General features: G+C 32.0%; 1 protein-coding gene across 1 annotated transcript in view; it reads right to left on the reverse strand.

Moving 5' to 3' along the window:
• Positions 1 to 17,543, reverse strand: part of LOC115881124 — a 46,616-nt gene that overhangs the window by 13,730 nt on the left and 15,343 nt on the right. The window contains exons 3-5 of the mRNA XM_030898506.1: positions 14,601 to 14,801; positions 11,465 to 11,953; positions 7,328 to 7,907 (exon numbers count right to left, since the gene is read on the reverse strand). Coding sequence (XP_030754366.1) covers positions 7,328 to 7,907; positions 11,465 to 11,953; positions 14,601 to 14,801 — 1,270 coding nt within the window. The remainder of the gene's footprint in view (positions 1 to 7,327; positions 7,908 to 11,464; positions 11,954 to 14,600; positions 14,802 to 17,543) is intronic.

Raw genomic sequence — 17,543 nt, forward strand, 5'->3', positions numbered from 1 at the left:
CTCAGCCTGGGACACCCTGTATAAATAATTATTGTCTAATATAGATTTATATTTTTAGCATATACAGGGTGACGCACCTCATTCGCCTCGGTTGATTATACGAAAACGGAAAGATGTAGAAACAAATTTTTTTATGGGTATATGCAGAGAGGCAATATGCATAATTTAAAATTATTTTCAAATGTACAGGGTGTGTCAGAACTAAGATTCATATCAAAGTTATATTTTTTCTTATGGAACACCTTGTATTTTATTTAATTTTTGGATTCTTGGGCATAAAATGAGGCATTTATTATAAGGGTTTATTATGTTTAAATGCTTTGGTTTTTGAGGTATTTAAAGATATTTAAATATGCATGCTATAATAAAAAAAAATGTCAACACCCTGTACATTACTTTTCAGAGTTAATTCTTGTGCTAACTAGTAGTGGGAACTATCGAATGAATACTATCGAAACATTCGATAGTTGCAATTCATTCGAATAATTCGATAGCTAGTAAAAAAACATTCGTTGAAAACTATTCGAATAAAAATTATCGAATAGATGCGTCATCTGCCTTGAAATATTGTATTCTAGTAATTCGGCAGCAAAAACCATTCATTTATAAAATTCATTCATTTATGAAATTGATTTATTCGTCAGGATCGATTATAATAAAATATTAACTGGATTTTAGTTGTCGCCCGGCGACGTAGGTTTCTTTCCGAGAGACCCGACAGCGGTCGGTGGCAATGCTATGAAAGAAGCCGGCATCTTTGATTTTGCGGAGTCGTATAAAGATAAGGACACATTATTTTTTTTATTGAGGTGCTAGTATTTACACAGAAAATACATTATGAAGGGCGCTGTTGCCATATATTGCTATTAGTTGATATTAGCAAAGAATATTATTGTTTGGCTTTAGTTAGTTAGGGATAGTATGTCTATATATTTGCATTTTTTTTATTAATATTCTGTTGTTACACTGCAATAATACTTGTTATTTTGGATGTAGGAAAATTATTTTTAATATTTTTAAGCAAAGACTGGTTTAATAAAAATAATAATAACAGTAATAATTTGTTATACCTAGTAGCAAAATATAAACAACAAATTAGATGTCAAAATTATTTATATTAGATCCTATTTAAAAATAATATAGTCTTTAAATTTTTTGTGTGGCAACGTTGGTTTATTAAATAATAATAATTACAGAATTAATTTGTTATATTAACAACAAACTTTAAAATAATAAGCATGCAGTGTAATGGAAGGAAAATATAAATAAAAAATTAGAAATCAAAATTATTTATATTAGGTACTTTATATTACTATTTAAAAATAATATTTACTTTTACTGGCATTTACTTTAAAAAATAAATGAAATATTTCTTCGCAAAAAACTACACCTAAGAGAATTAGCATAAACAAAATACAAACATCGTTAACTTTTTTTAAATTGGCACGTGTAAAACTTTCAATTTAATTTTCTCACCCCATAGTTTGAGTTCGATAACCCCCATTTACTTAACCACATTACTTAAATATGATTATTAAATTCAACTAATTCATATTATTAAAACATCTAAAATACAAATATGTATTTTTAAAACTAATTCTAAGTTCATCTCATCTCTCTTAAAAATTGCTACTTCTCAAAATTTCCCATTAAAAAATAGACCATATATCCCATATAAAATAAAATAATTGAAAGATCGGACTACGGAAAATCACACAAATTTTCGGAAAAATTTTGACACCTGCACTGACACACGCACACAATCGTCAATTAAAAAAAACTACTATTTCAGTATTTTAAATATTTTAATAAACCCAAAATTGGCACAGTATTTATAAGGTGAAGTTATACAAATTTGGAAGAACTAATAATGCACTGACGCACACAAAAATCAAACGAATACTAAATTTCATTTATCAAAAGCATTCGATAGTCATGGCTCAACGATAACCATTTAGTTGCACGGCGAGGTTGTCACATATGCTTTAGTATACAAATGAATGAATTATTTTATTCGAATAAAACCATTCGATAGTTGAAATCATTCATTCAGTAACCATTCGATAGTCTAATTCATTCGATAGTTCCCATCGCTAGTGCTAACTTTGAAGCCAGAGAAAGAAACTTTACTAAAAATGTTATTGCTTTCTTAAATGTATACAGGGGTATCAAAAATTGCTGGGCTATTTTAAATATTTATTTTACATAAAAACTTCGATATTTCAAATACAACACTATGTATTTTTTTTAAATAAGTCGAAGCAGATCTAAATGCTCTTTCAAATTATATTAGGGTTTTTAAAAACGATTTTTTTTTAAAAACGATTTTTCAATATAATGGCATCAAGATGGCTGGTGTCGCCATGGCAATTTGCTAGTGACAATTAGTAACTATTTTCAAAATCGACATTACTTGATGGACTTTATGTAAATTTATAACCAGTTTACTTCTTATTAAATGTATTTAATTTACCTACAATAGTTTAATAAGTAAGTATTTATTATTTTATCAAGAAAAATAAAGAAGTAGTTCTTTGATTTATATTACGATGACTTGTAGATATATTGGATTTTCTATAAAAGAACCAATTAAGGCAAATTCATTTTCTTCACTTCCAACTACAGGTTTCTGCCTAATAGGTTTTTCAGATACCACACTATCAGCTCTGCGAAATAGGAAATGTAGTATTTCAAAAAAACTCTTGTCAAGGAAATTTCTATTTGGATATCTTTCAGCATATACCCTTCAGGCCAACAAGCAAGTAGTGTTCTCACAAAATAAAATCACTAGTAACATATCCATTCCTGCAGATATTGCTTCATTCTTCTTGATAAAATAATAAATACTCAATTATTAACCTTATTGTAGGTAAATTAAGTAAAAATAACCTGTTATAAATTTAAATAAAGTCCATACACTAATGTCGATTTTGAAAATAACTACTAAGTGTCACTAGAAAATTGCCATGGCTACATCAGCCATCTTGATTAAAATTTTATTGAAAAATCGCTTTTTATTCAAAATCTGAGCTAGATAGGTATAGGAAACCCTAATATAGTTTGAAAGAGCATTTAAATCTGCTTCGACTTATCTAAAAAAATACATAGTGTTGCATTTAAAATAACGAAGTTTTTATGTAAAATAAATAGTTAAAATAGACCAGCAATTTTTGATACCCCTGTATACATTTTAGGAAGCAATACAGTTTTTTAGTAAAGTTTATTTCTCTGGCCTGAAACTCAGCACAAGAATTAATTCTGAAAAGCAATGTATAAGGTGTTGACAAACTTTTTTATTATGGCACGCATATTTAAATATCTCAAAAACGAAAGCTTTTAAACATATTAAACCCTTATAATAAATGCCTTATTTTATGTCCAAGAATCCAAAAATGAAATAAAATACCTGGCGTTCTATAAGAAAAAATATAACTTTGGTATAGATCTTAGTTCTGACACACCCTGTACATTTCAAAATAATTTTAAATGATGCAAATTACCTTCCCACATATACCCATAAAATGTTTTGTTTCTACATCTTTTCGTTTTCGTATAATCAACCGAGGCGAATGAGGTGCGCCACCCTGTATATGCAAATATAAATTGCTTAAGTAAAGCGATGTTTTCGTTAAATTCCCAGTTAATTGACTTCCTTGATCGTCGGTAATATTAAAAATAACTTACTCCTGTTTTAACACAAAACAAAACTGTCAGAAGACACGTGTACGCACAGACTTTTGACAAAAAAAAACAACTGCTATGTATAGGCCGGCCGTTTTAGAATTTCGAAAATAGTTCAAAATTGTATCCAACAACTACTGTCAGCAGTTTTAAAATAACTCAGTCTTGGGCATTCTTGTTATTTGGGGCAAAAAATTGTTTTGTTACTATCTATGGCTATTCTCCATAAAAAAGTAGATATGTATATTTCAAGGAAAATACAGAATTCTGTAGTGTTATTTGAAGTTTTAATTTCATACAATTGAAATTCCGGCTTATCTTGAGAATCTTAAATATATCCATATTACAGGGTAAAATAAAAATTTATGAGATATAATTTAGGTAATTTAAATTAAATCAATATGAATATATGGTGTGATACTAAACTTTAAAAAAATAATAGACAATTGCAAATAAAAAAAATCCAGAAGGTTTTATTTTCTTAAAAAATTAACTGTTGACAATTTATGTTTAATGATGATCACAAGTACAGGGTGGCGCTGGCGCCTCTCATACCCCGCGGAGGCTCCAAGGAGAACGACAGTTTGTATTGAAATTAAATTTTGTGAGCATATGTAGTTTAATTCAGAGCACTTTTTAAAAATATAGAAAGTTCTACAGGGTATCCTCAAAAAAAGTTACATATCAAAGTTGTGTTTTTTTGTAATGGAACACCCTATATATTAATTGATTTTCGGATTCTGGGATAAAAATAAAGGTGAGTTTTATAAGAGAAGTATATGACTAAAATATAAGGTTTTTGACATATTTGACATTTCCTAGAAATAAAGAACAATTTTTAAATTACAATAAAAGCTACCTAAATTGGAATTTACCCGGTATAGCCTAATATGTAGTTAAATTAACTATTGTACTTTAAACCAAATTAAAACTTGATCCAAAAAGTTATACAGGGTGAGACAAAATTAATATTGAACATTGGTCACTTTTAAAGGCAAGTTACTCTTTTATTTTTAGTTTTAGATTATTGTGTTTTAACTTGTGTTTTATAGATTAGATTGATGTGTTTTAACAGAAGAAGTATACCAAAAAACAAAAGAACTAAACATAAGACAATTAATAATATATCATAATATATTACTTCTACATAAAATCAAAAATAAATTAATAAAAACAAACATTTCTTTAAAAACTAACAAACAAATACACACTTACGAAACTAGAAGAAAATCAGACATCAGAACAGCCAAAAGAACACAAAAAAAACTCTCACAAAAACTAACAACAGAGACTACCACAATATATAATATGTTACCAAATGAATTAACAAAATTAAATTATAAAAATTGACTCAAAGGAAAAAAAAAATTAAAACATGATCTTTGAGGAGAGCGTATAAACGTAGACGACAGACCAATTTATAGAAAAAAAGAACAATGCCTTCGATACCACCTGCCCAGGGAGAGTCCTAAAAGACTTGAAACTGTTGCAGATGAAGAAGGACGCAACCAACAACTGCCACGAAGTTAAAGCTTAATAATATTATTGAATTGTTTACTTTAAACAGTTGTATATATTTAGATAATAAATCCCAAGCAGCATTTGGACGTCGGGACAACGTTGTGTCACGCGACCAAACGTCGGGGCGCAACGTCGGTACAACCTCGTGCCAACCCTAGTCTGCACTAGTTTGGAGAATAATTTTTGGGTCGAAACGACGTTGGATACCGACGTTGGCTAGAAGCCTAATTTAGTACAAACTGCAACGTTGTTTAAAATCCTAATTTACAGAAATACAAAACTAATATGGCGTCTAAGTCGCGTTTTATCCTAACTTGGGATAATTATAGTAAAAATATTATTTTTATGATTTAGTTAGAGACATATGTCAGATGACAGTGAAGGAAAACAAAACAAAAGTATTTAAGTGTGGAGGGTGTGATAATTATTGAAACATAATCATTGAAACACCTTAACCGACTCTGTAACTCGTTACCCAAGGCAAAAAAGTTAAACGCAAACAACTTTATTGATAAATGTATTGTTTCTACTTTGAAAAATACTAATGGGCCTTAAAATTAAAGAAGTTTTAAAAATTTTCTTGAATTTTTTTTTAGTAAAATGAGAATAATTTATTCGCAGTAGAAAAAATTGTTCGCGTGTTTTTAGGGTCAAATATTTCAAGTTAATGTATTCAAAAGCAGGAATTGCTATTTTAGGTTTATTTAACAACATGGCGGCTTTCGCTTTGTTGTTTTGGAGATTAAGATGGAGTAGTTCCAGTAGTCGCATACTTTACTAATAAAGTCGCAGTTCGGTCTTAACAGGTAGTATACTAGTCGCAAAATTGCCTAATTTAGTCATCCTAGAGTCTAGCTTGTGCCGCCCTCTATAATCTAAATAAACGAGGGAGTGGATAAACTATCGGTAATATATGTCGATGTATATTTAAATTTAGTTTTATATGTACCTTTCTTATGTCCCATTTTAATTAAGTTTTTTTTTATTAAAACAAAAACAGCACTGAACTGTCTGACTGAACAGAACAATGAAGTGAAAATTTAAGATTTAAGGTTATGGTTCAATACAGTTATTAAAAGGTAGTGACTCGACGTCCTACCAACGGTAAGAATAAGGAAATCTAAACAACGTTGGAATTAGTAAACCAGACGACGTTTGCATAACGTTGGAATAGGTTCTGAAACTGACGTCGGAAAACTCTATATTGTCCAACGTTGTAACTACGTTGTCCGAATCACCTAAAGATCACTTAAGCAAAAAAGGTTACAAGACAACGTTTATTCGACGTCGCAGAAGCTTCTACTTTGCTGTAGTATTAGTCCAACGTCGGCACAACGTTATAAAAACGTTTAAATTTATTTTAATACCAAAGGTAGGGAGCTAACTATTTTTTGTAACTAATCCAACGTTGTGTTTAGTAAACATGTGGTCGCAAGTCGTGAAAATGCTACTTGGGATATTATTTATTATTATTAAAAAATGGAACACCTTCAAAATACTATTAAGGCTGCCTACTTCTCAAACAAAGATTTTCCTAGATATTTTCATTTACATGATTTGATCTGATTAGATCTTTATTATTTGATAAAATCTAGGTTGCTGTGATATGTCTGACGTTACTTCAACACAGCTGTCTAATTATAGTCCAACTTTAACAACTAGTTATCATTTTGTGTCAGTTAAAAAAAATTCTCAGAAATTTGCCGAAAATGCAAACTTATCCTACATGAGAGAGAATTGATATGATTCTGTTAGTTGGTAAATGCAGTGTGCATTCACCAATTAATGAAATACTTAAGTGCACCTGATTTTATCTAGTCTGTTTTTTTATGGGGATATGTTAAAGACAGTGTTTACAAAACTCGACCAACTATTGTCGACAATATGAGAGAATTTATTGTAGCTGCTTTTCGAGGTAGAACTCAACACATATGCCTTTTAAAACTGATCCTTTTGAAACGACAATCGTTTTATGCAGTTTTCAGGAAAGGAAGCATGTTGAGCATTTGATTTCATCTAGCTAATTTTTTATATAATAAAACATAATTAAAGGTTGAAAATTAAATTAAATTTTGGTTACCTAAATTACAAAATCACTAGCATAAATTTCCAGGATAAAACTTACCTTTGAATAAGCCCATGCTTCTTGGCGATAAACTCCACTTGCTCTTCTAAAATATTTCTCAATATCAACTCGTTCTTCCTTACTCTACTATCAAGAGCATCCGCTACCGTTTTTAAAATCATCAATAGTTCAGATTTGCCCATATCCTCGCCAGAAAAACCAGCATTAATATCGTTAAGCTCCACGAGATACTTCGCCAATTTTTTGTCAATTTTCAAATACTTGTCATCGTATTTGAAACCTTTAAAGGCATCGACTGTTTCCTTGATTTTGAATATTTCTTGCAAGAAACCTTTAACAATATCTTTGTCTTCGGAATCTACGCTGCTCTCTTTGTCAGCTTCTTTTTGATTTTTATCCGAATTTCTAACAATAATGTTCTCGTATATGTTCTCGCTAGGCAAGTTTTGAATAGAGTCCGTGCTAGATCTGAACGTTGAAAAAGATATCCTGTTAGGTGAGGGTTCAGGCGTGGCAGATCTTGAGTCGTTTCTTATGGAAATTATGTCTTCGGAAGAATGTTTTTTCGAATTGAGGCTCTTGTTCAAGGTGTACTTCGACAATGGTTCTATTTTGGGATCTGAAATTTAGAACAAAATGAATCACTGAATGTTAGCAAAATTAAACTAAAAAGTTCATCTTGTCCTTCGTTCCGGCTATGTTTTGCACGTATTAAACTCCAAATGCCGCGGCTCGTAACGCCAACAAGATAAGGTATACTACGTATAGAAACCATAACGGGTTAAGGTGCGATAGATATAGTTTATACTAAGGACTGGCAAAGGTTAGTCTTGGGTCCAGATTTCCATATGTAAGAAGAGTACAAAGCGTTTATAATGTACTGAACAAAGAGAGGACAGTAAACACGTTGCCAAACGTATGAAGTAAACTGAGAAACTGTGCACATCGCTAAGAGACGTGGAAGGGGATATAGCAGATTTGTCGCAGTTGACCGGTCGACCCAATCAATACCTCTGTCAGTACTTAAAGTTCTAGGGAAAGGTGTAAGTCATGCGTTCAGCTTCACGATTTAATTACGTCTCGTGATACTTAATTTGTTTATTTATTAACGAGTCGTTGTAATTTTCCCTATAGCTTGAATTTTTTTAAGTGCAAGCTAGAAACACTTGCATTTTTGGTAAAAATAAGTGGAATTGAGGGTGTTCGATAGTGGTCGCGCTATTAGAACTCGATATCTCAAAATCGATATCTCGAAATCTATTAGAAATAATAGATTGTAGTTTTTTCAAGAACTTTGTTAATATTTCTGCTGTATTTTCTTTGTAGACGGTATGTGAAAATCTTTATTAATAAAATAATTACACGATTGCTGAAAATTGCTATGCTCTAAAAGTAAATGGATGGATTGTTTACAATTTTTGAATGGAAAAAACAACCTTATCGAATTTTTCTTATGTAAACATATTGTAAAATATCCGATCTTGAAAATAAGAAAAAACATTAAATATCTCAAATGGTTATTCAGTTATAGCCTGTTATGTGTTAAAAAGTTGAGTTTTTAAATTATCGCGATTACTGACGTTTTCTCGTTATAAAAAAAATGACACCCTAACGATATCCTTATAATTCCAGAAACATGTCTAATGATTTTATCTAGTTATCTCTTGAAAAAAAGTCTTTTAAAAATAAGCGGTTTGCGATCGTGATTTTACTTTACTTGATAGGGAAAGGTGTATCGGCAACGCCGCAACAGCACACCGTCGCACGTCGCGTCGGTCGGTCGCATTTCGCTCACTCTGGCTTAATAAGATCCCTATGCGATTTACTTCCACACATGTAAATGCCGACCCAAAAGTAACAGTTGCCAGCACGGTATTGGCCATTGACCCCGCCATTCATAAAACGATTTCAGTCGTTGGAAAAATTCCGTTTGGGCAGTTTGGGTTTTTATAAAAACTCAAATTATAAAACAATATATTTATAGGTTTTTGTATCGTTTATCGCGTGTAATGTTTGGTTTAGTCAATATAAAGCAATATTTAAATTTTTAATATCGAAAGAAATCCCATCTAGTTTTAGGTGTAGCGCGAAATGTGTACAGGCAATCATTCATAATTTTCTGGTTATGGATAAATAATGATGAACTGTGGTTGACTGATTCTGGAATAGATATTATAAAATAGACAACATGGTGTTTAGTTTGTGATATCGTGCGGTTAAAAGAAAACAATTGCTTAAATTTCGAAAAGCGTTTAGAGAAAGAACGCCGCATTGATTTAAAATATAAAAAAATGTGAAATAAAATTTTTAAAATTGTGTATGTGTATTATATGCATTTATATTTTTGTGACATTATCATGATTTGTGACATATTATACGATGTGTATTTTAAATCCTACCGTGGAAAATTTGAGTAAAGAATATTGACTGGATTTTTAGTGAAATGACACTAGACCACCTGTTTAAAAATGTAAAGGTAGGTTCCAATTTAACAGAAGGAAACCAATTAAATTTGGGTGCGTCTTAAAAAAAACCGACGCAATATTTTTAGATATTGACCTCCCTACAATAATGATCACGAGCCGCCACTGGGAGGTGTGCACATTCCTTCCATAACATATCTTCAGGATGGATTAACCTGATATACAATGTCAAAGGCCATACAACAATACCTATCAAAGACCGCTGACAGGATAATAGTTGATTATAGGTTCGTTCCAACCAGCATTTCGGGATCGTTTCGAAATCGTACCCGAATCGGTTTTCTTGCACTTGCGCATGCGCGGACTTAGACTAGCGAATAGTTTCGTGACGGTGCAAAAAGTATCAACGTTGGAACGCTTTGTGCATTGTTTTCGGGACTGTCAAAAGTGTCAGGCGTGCGTATATCGATCGGTTTTTGTTTTTGTGTAGAATTTCATAACATAACCTTATTATTTTTGTTTGCAATTTGCAATAATAATAATTATTATTATTCTTGAAATGGAGAATCAGAATCCAGTAATTGTTGGCAAGTGTTGTTTCAACTGTATACTCACTATAACTCACTTACCTATCCTCTCTTTTATGATCCTGTTATGCGTAGTTTCCTGTTATTTCATTGCAGTGGTAGAATCTTTGAACATTATTTTATAAATAAAAGATTAATTAAAATTTCCGAACGATTTACTCCACACAAACTCACAAGCAAAAGTATAACGCACACGTATTCGAATTCGTAAAAAATAACCAAGACAGAATGGCATGACCCGGACGCCGGACCAGAATCAGCTGTTAATGCTGTTAAGAATCGATAATCCCTGCCAATTTGCTTTAATGCGCAAGTCAACCCAAACAGTTCTCAATTTGGACCATGTACCGAAATTACCGTTCTGCAATCGTAACTAAACGATCCCAAGGTAGGTTGGTACGCAAATAGGATCGTCCGATAACCGTCAAATCTCGATTGGAACACATTTGAATTATTGCGCACGAGCGTGATCGTTCGGTGACGGTTCTGCGGCGGTTTGGAACAAGCCTTATGTTGAGAAAAATTAAAGTATATTTTGATATCAATTAAACTTTTAGTTACGTAATCCAGGGCGCGATTTTTAAATTCATTGTTGCCAACCACGGACATATTCGGCGCCAGATTGACTAACTGGAATTTAAATTTCGCGCTGGGAATTCAGGTGGTAGCTCTGCTGTAAAAATGTCAAGTTGCCAGATTTATTTATATATTTCCTGACGTTGTCACTCGTTTTGACACTTTAGTTTTGTATTACGAGTTTTTGGTTTAAATAAACAGTGTTGTGATACTTTAAGCAGAAAAATGTTTACTAGCAGACCTTGCAGTCGAACATTGTTCCTTTTGGAACGTGTGTGTTAGTGCGAAAGGTGTGCTTAATAGCCGTAAAAAACTCATCGCAACTTTATTAGAATATGTTGAAAGGGAAAGCAGTAGTAATGGCCCTTTATGTCCCTGAAGTGCTGTTAAGAAGGTGAGTTTTGTTGATATAAATAATAACTGTTTATACATCATATTTATAATTAATTTATTTTTGTTTCCTAAAATATTTTGATTAAAAAAAATATGTAAAAGTGGGCATCGCTGTGCCGGTCAAGCTTAATCACGTCACTAAAAGTTTATTTGGTTTGAACTGTTGTTAAATACTACGTAACACCATATTTACTTACTTTCAATAATTGGTGTCTTCCTATCAGCTTGAATTGTTACTGAATCGCTGATACGATGCGGCATAATATTTTCTTCAGCAGGTTTTTCCTGTCTATCTGGCATCTTAGTCCTTGGAGAAACGATGGGTTTCTTTCTGTTATTCCTTAATTCGATGTTTTCATTAACACCACTAGGCAGTTTAGGACTAGCAACATTGATAGCTTGTTTCCGAGGACTTTTATTCAGATTAAGACTATTTTCAACGACGTTTTCCTCGTTTTTACGAAACTCCATGTATCTTTCTGAAAACTGTGTTGGTTTCAGTTTGAATCCTTTCAGTTGCTGTTCGAATGGACTGTTAAATTCCCCTGTCAAATCTTCGATGGAGCCCTTGTTAGCCGAGGACGAGGAAACGCAAGAATTGAAAAGTTTCCTTATAGGTATGGGTGTTCTTTGCGAGTTAGACTTGAACGAATTCGATTGAGATACTGAAGAGTTGAATGCTTGACCTGAAAATTAAAAAGTGTTGTCAGTATTTTGATAATTTTGAACGACTATATATCTATTATTTAACATCGATGTTTGGGATCACAGCCTATCCATAACCAGCCTGACGATTTACAATCATTTGCATAAAAATCTGCGTAGGTACCTATCTATATTCGTACCAATTACACTTTTAGTTACTTAACCGAGGAGGGCGATTTCTAAATTCGTTGTTGCCAACCATTGACATATTCGGCGCTGGGCTGACTAACTGGAATTTAAATTTCCCGCTGGGAATTCCGATGCTCTGCTGTAAAAAATGTCAAGTTGCCACATTTATTTATTTGTTTAGAATAGGCAATTACTTAGAACTTCCCGTTCAATCTCAAATGATAGTTTAGGTTTTAGTTTTACCTTTTTTGATCTTAAAAAGAACTTTTCAAAATTAGTAATTAGTAACGATCTAGTTAGTTCGCAATCGATAGATAGATTGCTTTATTTGACCACATTTTGTACAAACAAGATATAATTGTGGCATGTCATAAAAACAGTTAAATCTATATAAACTAAAATAAAAATTAAAACAACATGTAAGTAAAATACAAATAGAGTGTATAAACAATGAATACAACATTTAAGTTAGGTCGGTGGTTAAGTTCATAATATTAAAATATTCCGCCACGTATTTAGCTTCCTGTGAAGTACTGTGTAATAGTTGTTTAATCTTGTATTATTAATAACTTCCTATACCTAAAATCAATATTTATTTTAATGAGAAAATTGTGTTTTTTTGAAAATATAAGACAAGATTTGACTTTCGGTCTTCTTCTTGTATTATGATGGCTCTGATACGAGGCAATTATCTTTTAGTCTCTCAATAAAGGGCATTTATCATTAAAAGTATCAAATCTGTGTGTTACAGTATGGGATTTCTATTGCATAATAATGAATATTATGTTTATTTACAAATCCATTACTTAGGTAGCTTAATCAGACAATCAAATTTTAGTTAAACGTCCCAATCTTTATATTAATATTTCCTGACATTGTCATTCGTTTTGACACTTTAATTTTGTATTACGAGTGTTTGGTTTAAATAAATAGTGTTGTAATGCTTTAAGCTTAAAAATGTTTACTAGCAGACCTTGCAGTCGAACATTGTTCTTTTTAGAACCTCTTTTAGATAGCTTAATAGCCGTAAAAAACTCATCGCAACTATATTAGAATATTTTGATAGTTTAAGCTTAAAAATGTTTACTAGCAGACGCAAATTTGCGATTCTAGGGAAGCAATCCCGCAAATGCTGGATCCCGCAAATGCGGGATCCCTCTGAGATTCCGCGGGATCAAAGTTGCGAAACTTACCGTGCGGGATCTGCGGGATCGACACATTACTACTGGGTAGCCGAATCGATCTCGATCAAGATCAAACCCCTTCGTTCCGGGCCGATGCGTCGACGCTCAGAACCCCGGGGATTCCCCTTACGGCTTAGCCATTAAAAATAAGTGAAATAAACAGGTTAATTGTTAGATTTCTTTCTGGCGTATGTGCGTAAGTGAAGAAAAGAGTTTAACTAGTACTTGTGGACAATTTCGTCAAATAAACTGCCGGACATAATTATCGGGACAAGCAAAATTTTAGGGTAAATTTAAAGTTGAATATCTCTTGAACTAAAAAAGATTTTGGGATGCGGTTTGGACCAGGTTGTATATACATCTATTGTGATTAAGATGCTATGTGGTTTTTTCGAAAATATATTTAGTGAATTCTCGTATACAGGGTGTTTTATAAGAGTGTGAAAATTTGGTCAAGAATCTTTTTTACCGCAAATTTACAGTTTTTAAAAAGTCGAAATTTTTACCATGTACGACTAATCTGTATTAAATTAAATGAGAAAAACAATTTGATCGATTTTTTATTTTTTTTTGTTTTAAGGAAAATACGACATTTTTTCCAAAAATATGCATTTTTACTCCTAAATGGTATAAAAAGCTTTGTACATTCTGCATATGCCAAAAAATTATTGATATAGAGTGTATGTAAAAGCAGATAACTAACACAAGTTAAAAAAACTTCAACATCAGAATAATATTTTTATTTATAAAATAAGTAGATAAATTATAATAAAATTTAAGTCTATTTGATATTAAATATATTTTTTGAACACTCTGTATACATCGGTCCAAATTTCTGTACAGCTAGTTTAAGATACACGCTTTATCATTATATGGGCTTATGCAAAATATACAATGCCTTTTGTACCATTTAGGACCAAATGTATGACTATTATTGTTTACAGTTTCGCAATTTTGCGGATCCGCGGGATTGATTGCTTTAATCCCGCGGGTTTGCGGAATTGAGATTTTGGGGCGGGATAGCATTCCCTACTTCTAACCCTTGTTTTGAATGCTGGGATGAAAATAAAGCGCTTTATATAAGTACTCATGTTCCATGTTGAATACTATAGTTGTATTGAAAATTAGTAATTTTTTTCATTGAAAAATACGTGAACTTTGCAAATAATAAAATCAAAACTTGTAAGAGTAAAAAAAAGTAAAAAAATGATGTCAATAAAATGACATATTGTTATGTGTTTCACAAAGATCCAACCACAGGTTCGGATATTATATTGGAAATTGCTATTCCCAAGAGACTTTGAGCAATTTATACCTGAAGATCTGTGTTCAGCTTTGAATCCTGAGAAACTCTCCGACTTGGCATTTGCTACAGATGTTGTACTTGGCGACTGGTTAAGGCTCTCCATCAGTTCTGTACGTTTCTGTCTAATTTGCATAAGTTTTTCCTGCATCTCATTTGTTGGCATAGGACAATCTGTAGTATTTTCCGTCTTCTCGCTTTTTGATTGTGGTCCTAAAATATTAAAAAATAATTTAAAATTAAAAAAATGTACAACATTCAATTCAGTAGGCATTCGAATATATAGTATGTAGGTTAGTACCTCCATATTCGATTCATCATGAAACTCATACATCTTGATTGAGAAGTACTCTGTAAGTCTGAAATTAATGTTTGAATTTGATGTGAATGAATTTTAAATTCTTAGACAAGTAGAGCACTCAAAGCTACTATAGAACTGGTAAAGAATACTGTACTGTTATAGAAAAATTCTTCATATGTTATGAACCAAACATTAGAGACAACCAGACAAGTACATTCAATAAGAAGGAACTTCTAAAGTAACTGAAAGTAAGTCTCTCAAATAAAATCCACTTACAATTAACAACTAAACCCTTGGCAGTAAAATTATATTTTGGTAATGCATGCACATTTTTACCCTCAAATGAGACTCCTCGACTGACCCCTGATTGATGACAATAATGGGCTCTTTCACTATATTTTGGAATTAGCATAATTGAATAAAGCAGTTAATTTTAGAATTTTCTGCTATCTCACTTTCGAAAAATTTGAAGTCGTTCTTAAGAAAATAAATAAAAACAAAAACCCCAGAATAAAAATCCGCACTTTATTTTTAATACGGCACACCTGGCATGTTGAAAAGCGGCAACACGGCCGGGCCACCATCCTGACCCACCACCACCTCCACACAAGGCCATTCAACCTTTTCCAATATGGCGGAGATAGAAGTGTTTTATTTGGCGCGTATTTTAAAACCTGTTTTATTTCCAAATAGACATGTTTCACACAAATGTCGGGTTAGATTACGTAATATATCACTATTTTTTTAATATACAGGGAGTCTAAAGGTCTCCACATAAGTATGGAATTTTTTGTATTATTACTTTTACGAAAACATCAGTTAGTAACTTTTTATAAAAAGGTCTGCTTTCTCAGAAAATCGGTAGTGTTAAAATATTCAAACATGAGGTAGCATATATAGGGTGTTCAAAATCGTCGGAAAAAGAAATAACCAGAAATATATGACAGAAAATAGCAATATAAACTAAATATTCAATTGCAAACACTTACCTACCATAGTTTAGAATTTACTGAACGTTTGATAAATATATACTATTATGGACAGTATAGAAAGTTACTTGTCTTAGTAAAAGCCTTGTTTATATATATACAAGGGTAAAAGCCTTGGTAAATGCTCTTGGAATTATAAACTACACTGGCTTGGGTCAAAAAATATGGAATATTTTTTCTATATTTTGCAGCATTACACAAATGGGAATAAATTTAAACTATAATAGGTGAGGATAACTAAAAAATATAATATGTGTTTCAAGATTTTATATAGAAAAAAAAACTAAATACCTTTTTGGGGGTTTGTAAGTAAAACTTACGCTTAGCTTAGTTTTCTTTACTCTTTCTCTTTACATAGGGCATTGTCTTTTTGGTAAAGACGTCATTCCTTTTTTTTTGCATAGTTCTTCAATAAAATATTGGATATTCTGAACAAGATGGATTTAATAATAAATCCTGACGTATGTGAGGGGCAATTGTGACCTAAAAAAAGACTTACATCCAGGCCATTTATATTTTCAAATGTCAATGTTGTCAATATCTTTCTGTGATCTTTTTGATGTAAAAAGCTTGATTCTTCTTCCAATATTTTACTTATAGTGAGGTAAGTGTAAGCAGTAGTCATAACTACCTCCTCACTAGGGTAACAGAGGCTTTGGCCTTTGGCCTTTTTGAAGCATATTTAATGCACTTCTTACCCGAGAACTACTACTAGGAGTGAAAGTATCTCTTTTAATAGCAGTCAACCATTTTTTACGAAGCTCGTCATTTTTGAGGAATATAAAAGCAGAAACCTTGGGACCCCCTCTATAATTCCCGTGACAATTTGGAACAAAGCATGTAAAAGGCATGCTACAATAAAATGTTGTTGTCAGTAACCATTATAAAGTACTATGCAGACTGGAGGTGAAGGCTTTTTACTCATTTAGGGGTAATATCTTGATAAATACTTCCAGTTCTTACCTTAAAATAATTAATAATAGAGGAGTACGACAAGCACAAAAGTTTGAAGTTCCCTATGTAGAATGTCTGGTTTGGATTTTTATTACACTGTTATTTTATCATAATTTTCTGATCACACCATGCACTGAACACTAAGAACTAAACAAACGTGTTTCAGAAGCACAACAAACTAGAGATAATTAATTATTTCAGGTATGCAATCGGAACGAGAAACCACTACCGGCTTTTCAGGTTAAAGGTAAACAATTTAATAATGCCTTAAGCCTTCGCCGCCATATTTGCCTTGCCCATATCACGTTGATTGACCTTGAGTTGAGGTGGTGCTGGTCAAATCAAATCGCAATGTTGCCAGTTGTTGGCTGGCGCACGAGCACGGTTCTGCAATGTGATTGGGCGTATTTTATATACGTCATCAATTGGCACTTTAAAATTATTTCAAATTAAAGCAATTTTGAGGGCCTATAAAAAATTATTCAATGTCATGAAACTATTTTTTTTGGATAAATATACTGAAAATAGTCTTCTATTTCAGATTTTGTCCTTGAATTGGGTATTTTATTTTTTATGAAAGAGCCCATTATTTCGCATGAATGATGAAATATGAAATAGTTCTGTCATAAGCAGTTTTATTGCTTATGGCCAATGCTTTACTAAAACATCTCAAGAGATATATTCAAGAAGTATGAAAATGCGATAAAACAC

The sequence above is a fragment of the Sitophilus oryzae genome, unplaced genomic scaffold (assembly GCF_002938485.1).
Source record: "Sitophilus oryzae breed Bouriz unplaced genomic scaffold, Soryzae_2.0 scaffold_169_pilon_pilon, whole genome shotgun sequence".
Taxonomy (NCBI): Eukaryota; Metazoa; Arthropoda; class Insecta; order Coleoptera; family Curculionidae; genus Sitophilus; species Sitophilus oryzae.